Here is a 14,578-nt window from a genome sequence, read left to right on the forward strand (position 1 = left end):
GAGGGAGCAGGAGGGAGCACCGGGGAAGGGGACGAGGGAGTAGGAAGGGGCCAGGGCGAAGGCCCGGAGGAGGGGGGGAGCCGCAGCAGGCGGCGACGTCCGGGAAAGGGCCGGAGGTAAGGGCCCCGCAGGCGACCGAGGAGCCGCCGTCGGGGAACCCCCAGGCGACCGACCAGGACCCAGAGAGGGGAGCGAGGCAGGGCGACGAGGCACCGGAGAGGGACCTGCAGGCGACAGCCGACGCGGAGGGCCAGGACCCGCAGGCGCCAACCGAGCCCCAGCGCAGGCGAGGGAGGGCGAGCCAGGGGGCAGGGCGGGCGGGACCCCAGCCCTGCGTCTGTGTCCCCTTCCCCTGCGGGACACAGACAAGCCGACCCTAGTTCGGGGTCGATCTCGCCGGGGCGAGGGACTAGGGGTTACGAGTTCTGTCCCCGAGGGGTCCCATTCCAGCTCCTCCACCTCCGAAGAGGGAGGAGCCAAGATGGAGTTGTCCAGGACCACCTCGGGGACTAGGACAGGGACTGGAGCTGCTGCAGGCGGAGGGGGCGCCTCTGGAGCTGCTGCAGGCGGAGGGGGCGCCTCTGGAGCTGCTGCAGGCGGAGGGGGCGCCTCTGGAGCTGCTGCAGGCGGAGGGGGCGCCTCTGGAGCTGCTGCAGGCGGAGGGGGCGCCTCTGGAGCTGCTGCAGGCGGAGGGGGCGCCTCTGGAGCTGCTGCAGGCGGAGGGGGCGCCTCTGGAGCTGCTGCAGGCGGAGGGGGCGCCGGGACAGGAACACGGTCAGGTCGCCGGGGCGCCGGGACAGGAACACGGTCAGGTCGCCGGGGCGCCGGGACAGGAACACGGTCAGGTCGCCGGGGCGCCGGGACAGGAACACGGTCAGGCCGCGGGGGGGGCGCCTGCCCGGGAACTAGAGCGTGGTCAGGAACTGGAGCGCGGTCAGGAACTGGAGCGCGGTCAGGAACTGGAGCGCGGTCAGGAACTGGAGCGCGGTCAGGAACTGGAGGTGGCTGCAGTGGGGGCGCCGGCCCGGGAGCTGCAGCAGGCGGCTGCAGAGGGGGCGCCTGCCCTGGAGCTGCAGGTGGCTGCAGTGGGGGCACCTGCCCTGGAGCTGCAGCAGGTGGCTGCAGTGGGGGCGCCTGCCCGGGAGCTGCAGCAGGCGGCTGCAGAGGGGGTGCCTCTGCAGGAACTGGAGCACGGTCAGGAACTGGAGCGCGGTCAGGAACTGGAGCGCGGTCAGGAACTGGAGCGCGGTCAGGAACTGGAGCGCGGTCAGGAACTGGAGGTGGCTGCAGTGGGGGCGCCGGCCCGGGAGCTGCAGCAGGCGGCTGCAGAGGGGGCGCCTGCCCTGGAGCTGCAGGTGGCTGCAGTGGGGGCACCTGCCCTGGAGCTGCAGCAGGTGGCTGCAGTGGGGGCACCTGCCCTGGAGCTGCAGCAGGTGGCTGCAGTGGGGGCGCCTGCCCGGGAGCTGCAGCAGGCGGCTGCAGAGGGGGTGCCTCTGCAGGAACTGGAGCACGGTCAGGAACTGGAGGTGGCTGCAGTGGGGGCGCCGGCCCGGGAGCTGCAGCAGGCGGCTGCAGAGGGGGCGCCTGCCCTGGAGCTGCAGGTGGCTGCAGTGGGGGCACCTGCCCTGGAGCTGCAGCAGGTGGCTGCAGTGGGGGCGCCTGCCCGGGAGCTGCAGCAGGCGGCTGCAGAGGGGGTGCCTCTGCAGGAACTGGAGCACGGTCAGGAACTGGAGGCAGTGGGGGCGCCTGCCCTGGAGCTGCAGGCTGCTGCAGTGGGGGCGCCTGCCCTGGAGCTGCAGGCGAAGGGGGCGCTTCCGGAGCTCTCCGGAGCTTGATCAGCCTCCGGAGGTCTTCAGCCATCCTCTCCAGATCTGAATACGGGGATTCTGGAGTGAAAGAGGCGAAATCCTGCCCTAGTTGCACTGCGAGCTTTTCCCCCTCCGGAGGGCCCTGTGGGGCCGGTTCTCCCATCACCCTCCAATACAGTCCTTGGAGGGTGAAGTACCTGTCAGCGAGGATCATGGGTGGCGGCGGCAGCGAAGACGGCTGCGCAGGCGGCGGCGGCCGCACGGGAACGGGGTCCGCCGGCAATGGCGGCCGCACGGGAGCGGTGTCCGCCGGCAATGGAGGCCGCACGGGAGCGGTGTCCGCCGGCAATGGCGGCCGCACGGGAGCGGTGTCCGCCGGCAATGGAGGCCGCACGGGAGCGGTGTCCGCCGGCAATGGCGGCCGCACGGGAGCGGGGTCCGCCGGCAATGACGGAGGGAGGTCCTCCGTACGGGCGATCGCCGTTCTCCTCCGTCTCCCTCGCAGGCGCCTGGCGGTTGCGGGAGGCGGCGCGATGTCCGTAAAAACGGACGGTGGAAAAAAGGCTTCTGGCTCCGGGTAGTGGAAGGGCTCCTCGTCCTCGTCCTCACTTGAGAGCCAGTACTTCCACGCAGGATCGGGGACGCGTGTGGTCGGCCCCCGGGCTGGAGGTAGGGCAGGTACCTCCCTCTCGTCCTCCGCCGGAAGCCAAAGCCTGGAGAGCGAGCAGGCGCCGAGAGAGATCGGCTCTTGAGGGAGCCTCTTCCTTCCTCTCTGCTTCTTCTTTGGGTCCGTCATTCTGTCACGATCCGGAAATACTGGAGACGGCGATCGTGCGGGAAACAGGCAAGGGAAACCAGGTACGGGGAATAACGGGGTTTTATTGGAGTAACGGGGACTAGGGAACATCGGACAGGGACTAGCAAACATCCACAATGACGGACAAGGGTAACAGGCAAGACCAGGACTTAAAACAGGACAAGACTAAGCAAAGTAATCAGACAAGGCTGGAGACAATCAGGGACGCACACGCGGGTAATCAGGGGGCGTGGCACACACGAGGAGCCGACGAGCTGGGTCATGACAATTTCACAATGGACTAAAATAATATGCTGTATTATGAAAAAAAGCCAAAGCTGAAATCCAACCCAAAATCAGGAAGACCAGATCCAATTGTTTCTTTGATCTGTTCATTATTTACCTGCCGTAAACCAGAGAATATTGAGAATACTGCTTTTGGATAAACAGATTTTGGCCAATTCATGCACCACAAGTTTAAAGGAATGTTCTCCCAAAACACTAGTGACTGTCCTGATAACTATCCAATACTGTGTGTCTTATATACTTAAATCTAAAGGTGAGCATGAAGAAGTTTCACCCAGTGTTGCACCTCCAGCTCCTCCCCAGCTCACCTATGGCCTGTGCGAGAGCGATGACCACTTCCTGACAGGTGGTGACCTCGGTGACCCCGCAGACGATCCGCTGGACACCATCAACCCACACTTTCAGCTCCATGATGCGGTCATCAGGGGAGGAGGCTGCCTGTCATTCCTTCGCATCAGCGTGGGGGAGGAGCTGCTCTCTGTCCATCCTGCTGAGGGGGGAGGGAGGGGGGCTCATCAGTGTGACTGTACTACAGCACCTGGGTAATGGATATCATCACCATATTAAAATATCTGAGTGACGGATACCATCACCATATTATAGCACCTGTGTGACATATATCATCACTGTTTTATAGCACCTGTGTGATGGATACTATCACCATATTGCAGCAGCTGTGTTATGGATATCATTACCATATTGCAGCAGCTGTGTTATGGATATCATTACCATATTGCAGCAGCTGTGTTATGGATATCATTACCATATTGCAGCGGCTGTGTTATGGATATCATCACCATATTGCAGCGGCTGTGTTATGGATATCATTACCATATTGTAGCAGCTGTGTTATGGATATCATTACCATATTACGGCATCTGTGTTATGGATATCATTAAAATATTGCAGCAGCTGTGTTATGGATATCATTACCATATTGCAGCAGCTGTGTTATGGATATCATCACCATATTGCAGCGGCTGTGTTATGGATATCATTACCATATTGCAGCAGCTGTGTTATGGATATCATCACCATATTGCAGCAGCTGTGTCATGGATATCATTACAGTATTACAACACTTGTGTGATGAACATCATCAACATATTACCACCCTTATGTGATGGATAACATTACCATATTATGGCAGCTGTGTGATGGATATCATCGACATATTACAGCAGCTGTGTTTTGGATATCATCACCCTATTATAGCACCTGTGTGATGGATATCATTACAGTATTACAACACTTGTGTGATGGACATCATCAACATATTACCACCCTTATATGATGGATACCATCACTGTATTAAAACACTTGTGTGATGGATATCATCAACATATTACAGCACCTTTAATGTCTCATTTGGCATGCTGCAGTCAATCTGTTTATTCATGCAAGACCAGGGTTATGCGTGATCATCGCCACTATTATTAAGAAATTCTTCCAAATAAAAGCTAACAATTCTGAATTATTCAGGACGTCAAAGATCTCCCAGCATCAGGCTTGTAGGGTCTGAGACTAAAAGTGAATACAGTGGAAGAAAGACAAGCATGAAGAATTAGGAATGTGTGAGGGGAGAAAGAAAAGAGATGAAGGTGAAGAAGGAGGGGTGAGAGATGAGGGAGCACAAGAACAGAGAGAGAGAGAGAGAGAGAGAGAGAGAGAGAGAGAGAGAGGGAGACGTAGAGGGCAGGTCTTGTGCTCTGCTGATGAAGTTGTTGCAGTATGTCGCAGTTTGGTCACAGGGCCCCCTCTCCCCCCTCCACCACCCGTCTCCCCCCTCCGCCACCCCTCCCCCACCCGCCACAGCTTATAGGATGATATGCGAAGGCCTCTAGAGGCTGAGACCACCAGGGTGGCTGCTGGCCTGTGGATGCTCCTGTCTAGGTAGGCAAAAATGGGTTTGGGGGGGGGGGGGTCCAGATGTTCCCCACGGTCCCTCATGGGATTCTCTTACCAGCAGCGGCAGAGACCGCACACCCAGACAGGCTGGGCCAGACTGCAAGTCACATGGTACACGACGCCCTGGAAGGTGCCTATCCACGGCTCCGGAACCCACATGGCAAAAATGTGGTCTCTGAGTGAGCCGGTACAGTGCACTCCTCTATTCCCCTGTGAATGACTATAACAAAATCAACTAAGTAATCACGGCTCTAGCTGTCCAATTATATACAATAAGTAGGTACTAATTACAACACAATTACACAGGTAATTCTATAATTTCCTCATATAAATGGCTTCACTCCCTGATTAGAGAAAGCGGGGGCACCTCTCCTAAGTAATATGAGGCCCTCCGGCCTCATTTTGACTTCATACCGTCTGGCACTGAAGGACTAATTAAAAGGTCACTGGGTTCTGGCTTCTCTTCCGTTGTCTAATTACTTCCAGTCCTCAGTCGTCCTGCATAAACGCCCCCTTACTGCTTCTGAGCAGGAGTGCACAGCGTTTGTCTGTCTGACACACTCGGTGTGCATCTACGTGGGAAAGCGAGACGCCAGGCTGGAGTTGGGGATAACGTTGTGCAGGATGACATCATCATCACAGCGGTTCAACATTAACCACGAACATACCACTACCACTGAGTCGGATCGTCGTGGAGATGTTACCAAGGTTATAGGGCGGGCCAAATTCAACCTCTTTGCGGTAAACAAACCCGCACCAATCAGGCAATGCTCCAGACCTGGGTTGCCCTGCCCAGGTTAACAAAAACAAACCACTCTCAAACTGAAACCAATGTTAACTAGTCAATGCCCAGCTGAGGTCTACTTAAGAGTCTGAAATGCCATTTTCCCACAAAGCCCCTACAACTAGAAGCTTAAGCATGGTCCCAATCAGAACAGCACAGGCTCTGAAAATTCTGTCGCTGTGTAACCAATCTTATTTAACGGGCTGCTTAAAAGTTTATACTTAATCCATGCTAAAGACAAAAAAAAGCCTCAACACTTCAAAAGGTCAAATAACAATTTTAACCTCCCGAGAAATAATTACACGCATAAGTGTGGCTGCGGAGAACCAGAAAGCCAAACAATTATTTTCATAACCGTACCTTTGCGTACTGAGGCAGCCTGGCCGTCTCAGAAATTACACCTTCATATCTCCGCTTGCACAAAATCCTTCAGAAAGCGTTAAAAAAAGTGAACAAGCGAATGTGGTTTCCGGTTATTAGCCAGTCCAGGTTTTTGTTTATATGACACACCACAATGCCGGCTCCTGTCTGGATGCTCAGAATACACCATTAAAAGCGCAGTTGGGCAGCACCGACTTTTCCAACACGCCAAATGGTACGAAACGTCCACGGCACTGATACGTAACCATTTTAGATGATCTCCTTCTTGAAGCAGGCAAGCTTCTCATCTCTGTGTTTCAACGGAGGAGCAGAAGCAGGAACCAAATGTGAGTTTTGGGCTTCGCCCATGAAGTAAAAGATAACAGCACCTCTTACCAAGAAGGGTCGCAAAGCCTTCAAACCGAGCCGTCCACATCTGCTCCTCTGTCCCCTCAGAAGGTTGGCCAGGGGCGGGGGCCAGAAATGCACTTCCAGGTCCGATGCATGTAAACAGAAGATGTCTGCCTAGCTTCAGCCAGTCGCGCACTGTCCCTGACACGCAGTTTACTTCATGAAGTCCTCCCCTGGCTTTGGCAAGCAGTCCGCAGCTGGCTCCATTCGCTAAACAGAGGGGTATTGTCTGCCACGGCCCCATCGCGTACTTTCCAGCGTCCCACACTCAAAGACGGCGCTTCCAAGTCCTAACCCAACTTTACTATCACATAAAACTCGAGCATTTAAGCGCGACTTTCCCTGTTACACCTTCAGCTGCCAAAAAAAGCCAATCACTCAGCGCCGGGGAGTTTTATGAAGAAATCTGGGAGGAAAACGTTTATGTTTTGCCAGATTGCGACTGAGATGTAAGCATACCTGAGTGGTACTCAGTAGCCAAACTTCCAAGTCTCCTTGCATTTTATACCGAGGCCATAGATCATTAACTCCAACACACACACACACACACACACACACCCAAAACCACATTTACCCCTGAGGGCCACACACATTCACCCCAATTAGCAAAAGCATGTCCTTCTCATTGAAGTGTGTTGCACGGTCACTGACTGTGCCTTTATACCCAGTGCTCAACGCTTCACAAAATGTTCAGCAGTGAGTATGAAACTTTGACCCACTTGCTCCTCCACACTGACTGTCCGCAGCTTGTGTTCGGAAACAGTCAGCCAACCCCCACCGTGTTCTGACTAATCTGTTTCACAGTTAACTAAAGTTATGCGAATTTAAATGTCAATCCAAGATAACTGGATCAAAGCGAAAACATGAAAAAAAAAAAAAAAACATAAAAAATTTACATATCACCAGAGATCCTTAAAAAAATCTAAATGAGCTTTATGGATGATGCACTGACCAGCAAAATGGAGAATTACATTCTGAGGCTGGAGCAGTGAGCTTCCCACTGCAGGCTTTTACACAGGTTCCCGTATTCTTACCATGTTGTAGCGAAGAAGTTGAAGTGTCACTTTGGCACGGAGATCTGTGGGCCAAGGCTGTACTGTGATATTACAGGGGGGGGTCTCTAATACCACCGTGGTCAAACATCTGGCTTCCATTCGTACGGGATAATGCTGATTTCAGGGAACAAACAGCCCATATAAGAAATAGACAATTTCTAGAACTTCAATCACTCGATTGCTACGTCGAGCTACATCTCCATGTCGTCGATGACGTTGATTCTTAACCGTAAAACTCTTAACTTGCAATTTGCGTAAGTCAAAATCTAATGGGTTATTCATTCATTGAAGATTTATTCAGCTTGACTGCCTTCCAAAAACCATATGCCTTTTAAATTCTGTTGCTTGCAGAAATACAACTATGTAATTAGGGGTGAAACTTGGTAGTTAGACGCTGCTCTGCTGTTCCAAAGGAACAAAGAAATAGAAAAATAAAAGGGAGCAGAACAATTTCCAGAAATGCTCTTTACATATGACAAACACACGGTGACATACCTGAATTAGCGGTTGTATAGGAAAGAACATGCTAATGAATGCTACGTGCACCAGCCTATTCTCATTACCAACTCATTAAGCCGACCTCTAATTACAACCAGAGTAAAGCCATCGAGAGGATCAACACACAGCATGCCCAGTGACGCACTCAAGACAAAAACAGAACATCTCATTTGCAGGCTAACGAACGTCCAGGAAAGCTGCTAAACTTTTAGCACCGACAGTAGCCACTTAGTGAAAATTTGGCCTTGTTTACGGTTCCATTTGAACCTGGAGACGCTTTGCACTCCTGCTCAGAGGTAGAAGGGGGTGTTTAACGCAGGACGACTGAGGGACTGGAAGTAATTAGACCTGGAGAGTGATGGGTCCCATAAATCTTTGGCTCTGTGAACTCCAGGGTACAAGAAATCACGGGGAAAATTAGGCATGGGGCACAGTAGCCTAGTCCGTGTCTACACTCAAAAGAAATACATGAATATGAGGCGGTCAAACTGAAGAGCGCTGGGTTCATTTTGTAAACAAGTCCCGTCCATAGCCGAAGGAAATGGGATGCATGGGATGTCGTGAGACGCTTGTTGATACCCTGCCCCTGTTCCTGTGTCACCGAGGAACATGTGGCTCAGGTTTTATTCTGGTACTGGGTCCGAAAATGAAACGGCAGCATCATAGCTGGAATGCGTAATTGGTACTCATGTTTGACCTGACCTGGACTGACCATGCATGCAGATATTTAGCGGGGACTAGGGAGTACTCTAACAGGTCTACTGGTAAAGTGTGAGAAAGCTATGTGGCTGTGTGGATTCAGCTGACCACTATAGCTAGCTCGCTCATTTATCGCCTATAACAATGAAATCTTACTCATCATCTAAATGTCATATGCTAAGAGTAAGCTACTTCGTGGGTTATGGAACTTCTGTAAGGGTTCTGGTCATTAATGTTATTTCCCTCTCCATTCAGTTCCCGTAAGCGTTAATTGCGTTGGGTTTCTGTCTGTGCTTGGAATAAAATCTGGGAAATAAAAATTGGGAAATTCTGGGTCGAGGACCCCCTGCAAACTCACAGGCAAATTACTCTCCTGATGCCAATCAAATGGCAGCCATTCTCCTACAACTTAGCTTTCATTTAAGAGCTCTCCACACTTTTCAAAGTTCCTGGGTGCCCTTCAATGCAAGAAATCGTACTGTTAGCATGTGGCACCAAAGGGCATAAATCTAATGGTTAGATATCCATTTGAAGTCGACAGAAAAGGATCTTTGTCTTTTACCCAGAACTAGTAGGTCAGAAGAAGCGACCTTTGTGCTGCTGTTTTCCACAGTAAGGCCAATGTGCTTTTTCTGTATTCTGAGTCAACAAAGAATTATCCCTGTCTTTTGTGTGGGTGTTTCCATCAGTCAGGGGTCTGCTCGTTGCTTGGCATCAGCACTATGAAGCAGACCTGCAAGCAGTCACTATTATTTTGGGTACGAAGAAGAAAGAGTTCAGTTGGCCTCTATGCCGAATACCCTAATTTCACTTGTCATGCTTCTGTAGGAGCCTGTTAAGTGCTTTTGGAGCCATGCAGAAGTTACACTTTTGAAAGTGCTTACCAGGACACAAATGCAGCAACAAAGTCATTAGGGTCCAGCCAGGCGAGAGCAAACGATATGCAGAGTTATCAATATGTGACTTTCTGTGAGGGGGTGATTGGGTACATATGCCTGTGTTTTGCTATAATGGAGTGTTTTTGCTGCCAAGTCGCTCTGCCTCCCCTCCTCTTCTGTCCCTATCCCTACAACGGGCCGTCTTCATCATGCCTGTCACAGTTTGGATGTCGACTCCCCTTACTGGGCCCACTTGATTGGCAAGCCTGTCGTCGTGGTCACCTGGCACTTATGCGGCAGCCAATCATGGCCCAGCGGCTCCGTCCTGGATCTCCCGCACCAGGTGGGACACAAACGTCTCCCTGTCACTTTTACTCTGGAGACAGTTAAGTGAGAGCCGCCTGCCATCAGTCGGGGCCCTCTGTGATGTAAATGCTCTCGTTTCTCAGCCAGCCACAGGGCTGGGGGGTGGGGTGGGGGTAATAAGTCTCTGTATGGGAACGGGAGGGACAGGCGAGTTAGAAGGGGCATCTGTCTGCTCCTGCCAACACCACCCCCCTTATCTGTCTCCCCCACCAAGCCTGCACTAACTCTCCCACCCCCACCTTTTAAATGTTCTCCTCATCGCCATGGGAACGACGCTATGGGCACCTCAGCCGCTACATGCTTTCAGGCAAATGCCTGGCCACCTATTTGCCCTATATCCATTACTGTCAGCAGGCCCCCAGGTTCCCCAGAGCAGCAACGCAAATCATAGGGTGTTTATCGGGCAATGACAGAACCGGCCCAGGCCGGTCCTGTCCGGTTGGTTCCGGACCCAAGCATTTGGCACAGTTTTTTCTCCCCATCTACATGACCTGCATCTCTTAATGTTCTTTGTCTAATTTTTTTAACCTGTCCTAAAGCGTGAGAAGACCTAACACACACGTTCCGTCCGATCCGATGACCTTCACATCCGATTCTGGATAAACAGAACAAGCCGAATCACCACCTCCTCCCAGTGCTTATGGAGAATCCACAGCACGGGGCCTGTCCACCCCCCGGAGAGCAATCACTTTACTAGGGAGTTAATTTGGGGCCAGAGACTCTTAGTGAGAGGAAAAAAAATCAAAGAGGCCTGAAGGAAAAAAAATGCCATTCAGTGCAGTGCTTGAAAAGAGGACTTGGGCAATAGGGAGACCGCAGTGCCGTCTACCAAAACAGACACGGCATGTGGCTCCAGGGGGGATCGTGGGGCAGAGGAACCCGGGGAAAACGACGGGCTGGAAGTCTGGAGGAGCTCCGTCTCTCAGGTCACGCACTTGATTAAGCCGTCCGAATACCCATGCCGGAGAACTTCTGGGCTTTGAAGATGTCGAGGGGCCGGGCACGAGAACAAAACAGGGTCTTGAGGAAACTCCTCTTGCCCTGTGAAAAGCAGCCGGAGAAACTGCACGCGAGCCAACAACCTTCGACCTGTGCCGCCCACTCTGGGTAGTCAGCAAGGAACAATAAGCCCTCTATTCCAAGCTCACAATGCGGCGAGCAGGAAAAGTCCAGACTCCTTATATAATAAAATTAGCGACGTCTGAAAAAATGCTACGCTACAACTCTGACTGCATTATCCCATAAGCGATATTGCATATCAAATATCAGTTTACTCTGAGAAATTGAGTAATTCCACCGGCAAACGTTTCATTATTTAACAACAATTACTTCCTCGCCCACAATTACATCCCTGTCTGTAGTCCCGCCTTGATCCCCATTGAAGTCTGCAAAAGTCCCATTCAGACCCGAACACTCATTTCAAGCTGTCACTCACAGAGACCTAAAAGGCTGACCCCACCTCCCCCCCCCCCCCCCACCATTAACTGACCATGTGCTGCCAGATTCAAAGACTTATACAGCAATCTTCTGATTGAAGGGGACGGGCATTTTAAAAAGGGGAGGAGCAGTCAGACTACCCCCTCAGGTCAAACTCACAGGGGTTTCCAGGTTATCAGAATGAACAAATAGGTCACCGTCTTCTACCCTTGCAGACATAGATATTTTGTTATATAACGCGGCCCTTCATCACTGAGAGTGAAATCTTAGATTCGGGAGTGAGACATGAACACTGCAATGATAATTAACGAAGGACGAATGGAGGGAGCAGACTGCGAGCGATCAGGCCTGGCGTGCATGCTTAGCGGCTGTAAAATTAACTGCGTTCCTCCTTAATCTGCGAAGTGAGAGGCCCCCTGCTCGACACATTAGCCCGCGGCTAATTCTGCTGTAGAACCAGGCATGACCATCTCCTAACCCACTGGAACTGAACACGCTGGTGATGCTACATGCTGGAAAATCACTCCATTCACACCTATATGGAAACTAAGTGTGCAGAGAAAACAGAGAGAAGGGTTGCTGCCCCCCTGTTCTTAACCCAGAAAAAATTGTCCTTGATGGGAACCGCTCTCCTACTCACACTCCTCCATTCACAAGGAACCTTGACTGAAGTGTTTTGCCCCAGTGGGCAGCCGTGTTTGGATGTTTTGATTTTGATGGAACCACGTTGGTCCACCATTTCTGAAGAAGAGCTCGGATTTGCCATTCAGAAAACACACCATCCATGGCGATTCAGAGGTTCACGTCATACATCTCTTTCATTCTCCATTCCACAAGAATAGCAGTATTTGACACGTTAAACGGTAGGGAGGCAACCCAGAGGTCTTCAGAAGAGACAAAGTGGCCCCACCCACATCTCCACTCTCGACTTGTCTCCCCTCATGCTGGGTAGATGTCTTCCTTCCCCTGCCCCTCTGACTGACGAGCCTTTGTGCTAACCAGGATCAGACCGAGAAGGGCTTAAAGAAACACACATCCTACTTTTTTGCTAACATTTGTTTGTGTAGGCCTGGTTTGGGGGGGGGGGGGGGCATCTCCAGGGAGACAGCAGTGGAGCACGGTGAGGTATTGTAAGCAGAAAAGGCCCCTGACTGATGAAAACAGCTCAGCTGTTTTGTTTGTTATGCACCGCGCGACCTTTCTCAATAGGTTCCGGGTCACCAGTCTAGCCAATATGATCACATGAGGGTTCAGCGACTCTGTGAGGGACCCCCCTTGGCGGGGCCCTGAACAGAACGGTGAGCAAAGCACTACAGCATGGCTCCACTTCTAACCACACAATGATAGGGTTCATACAGCAACCAGATAACTAAGGAATACATAAAGTACATTCCGATAAACTAAATTTAGAAAACTCAATAAGATATGCTGAATGGGGGCGGCATGGTGGTGCAGTGGTTAGCACTGCTGCCTCACACCTCTGGGACCTGGGTTCGAGTCTCCGTCTGGGTCACATGTGTGCGGAGTTTGCATGTTCTCCCCATGTCGTCATGGGGTTTCCTCTGGGTACTCCGGTTTCCCCCCACAGTCCAAAAACATGCTGAGGAGTTGCTAAATTGCCCATAGGTGTGCATGTGAGAGTGAATGGTGTGTTAGTGTGCCCTGCGATGGGCTGGCCCCCCATCCTGGGTTGTTCCCTGCCTCGTGCCCATTGCTTCCGGGATAGGCTCCGGACCCCCCCCGCGACCCAGTAGGATAAGCGGTTTGGAAAATGGATGGATGGATATGCTGAATGCTGAATGAACGGTGTAATGACTTAACAAACAATGGGCTCTAAATATCATAATCTTTTATCCACTACTTAGAGCCTATCCTAGGAAGAATAGGATACGAGATAGGGGACACCCTTGCTGACGTGTCAGTCCATCGCAGGACACACACATTTTGTTCAATTTATAGATGGACAATTCAAACAGCCACATTAACTCCAGGAGGAAACACAGAATGAACAGATTAGACCCCACAACCATGGTGGTCTGAGACAGCGGTAGTATCACTTAACTGCCATGCTGTCATTTTGGTTTGATTTTCTTAAAGAATAAAAAAAAACAAGTAATTATGAGTCAGTGATGGCACTGTGATGTCTGTGGGTCCCTGAGGACCAGATGGGCAAACACTGACATATTTATCTTATAAACTTTAGGCATCGCTGAAATGGAAAGGATTTACTACATGGCAAATACTTTATGGACACAGACAAAACCTTACAGCTACACATCCTAAAATGGAAAATGACAGAGAAGAGCTACCAAAACCTTTTAGAGGCCTGTGTTGTCTATTTACGTCTGTTTTTAAAGCACCTAGAGTCACTAATCATCATCTTCTCCAGTCTGTCGTCCGCTATTCGCTGTCAGACGCTGTGTGTGTCAGCAGTTTAGCGGTAACCAGATATTAGCCTGAATCGCAGGCTTTCTGCATATTGTCCTTACGTTTGAATCTGTGGGTCCATAAATTACAAAGGCAATGGTGGTCAATAAATCAACCCCCCCCCCCCCCCATGTCGACCTACTCGCTGCTGAAAACAGCTCCGAAAGCTGCCTCACTGTTTGTGCCTTCCTGCAGCCCTCTGTAAACTTCTGAGAAGGTTGTCATCACGGTGACAACCATCTAGCCATCCCAAGGTGCATTAAATAGCAATCAGATCCTAGGGCGGACCGCGTGGCAAGGTGCACGCATTCATTATGAGAGTCTGTCCAAACTGACTGCAAACGTCAACACAGGGTCGTGCTTGTTCGTTTGTGGGAGAGGACTGGGACATTAATTACTGCAACAGGTACATTCATTTCCAAAAGAGTCATCCAGCCTGGCACTGCCGATCAATCACTTATAAGCTAGGCTTGGACAGTATCTAATTTCTCATACCATCATAGAGTTCAGACACAATACAGCGGAATATGGTATTTGGATGGTATTTTCAAAAGAAATTATTCTGGTATTTAGAGATCTTGGTAAGAAAATTTGTCGATTGCTAATCGGACAATTTACATCATGAGTCTCCATTACAGGGTTTCTTTCATGAGTGAATGTATCTGAAAAACAATACAACCAAAAAGCTGGTGCCAAAGGAGGACTTAATGTCAGTAGTGTGGCAATGGTTTGGCTATGCACAGTCAAGTATTTCACTAAGCAAAGTTATCTGCAAACTTTGTTGGGCTACGCTCAGAACGTCTGGAGGAAATATGTCAAATCTATTCAACCGCCTTAAAAGGAAG

General features: G+C 51.2%; 1 protein-coding gene across 9 annotated transcripts in view; it reads right to left on the bottom strand.

The window, feature by feature from the left end:
- rassf8b (Ras association domain family member 8b) overlaps window positions 1-14,578 on the bottom strand; it is a 53,006-nt gene that overhangs the window by 13,886 nt on the left and 24,542 nt on the right. For 4 of the 9 annotated variants that reach the window (XM_049007452.1, XM_049007451.1, XM_049007454.1 and 1 more), the window contains one exon: window positions 3,219-3,397. In XM_049007452.1, the coding sequence (XP_048863409.1) occupies window positions 3,219-3,321 (103 nt within the window). In that variant the 5' untranslated portion in view covers window positions 3,322-3,397. Of the gene's footprint in view, window positions 1-3,218; window positions 3,401-6,358; window positions 7,067-14,578 lie in introns of those variants that run through there. The other 5 variants (XM_049007456.1, XM_049007450.1, XM_049007453.1 and 2 more) reach the window with 3 other exon arrangements.

This window comes from Brienomyrus brachyistius, chromosome 3, assembly GCF_023856365.1.
Source record: "Brienomyrus brachyistius isolate T26 chromosome 3, BBRACH_0.4, whole genome shotgun sequence".
NCBI lineage: Eukaryota > Metazoa > Chordata > Actinopteri > Osteoglossiformes > Mormyridae > Brienomyrus > Brienomyrus brachyistius.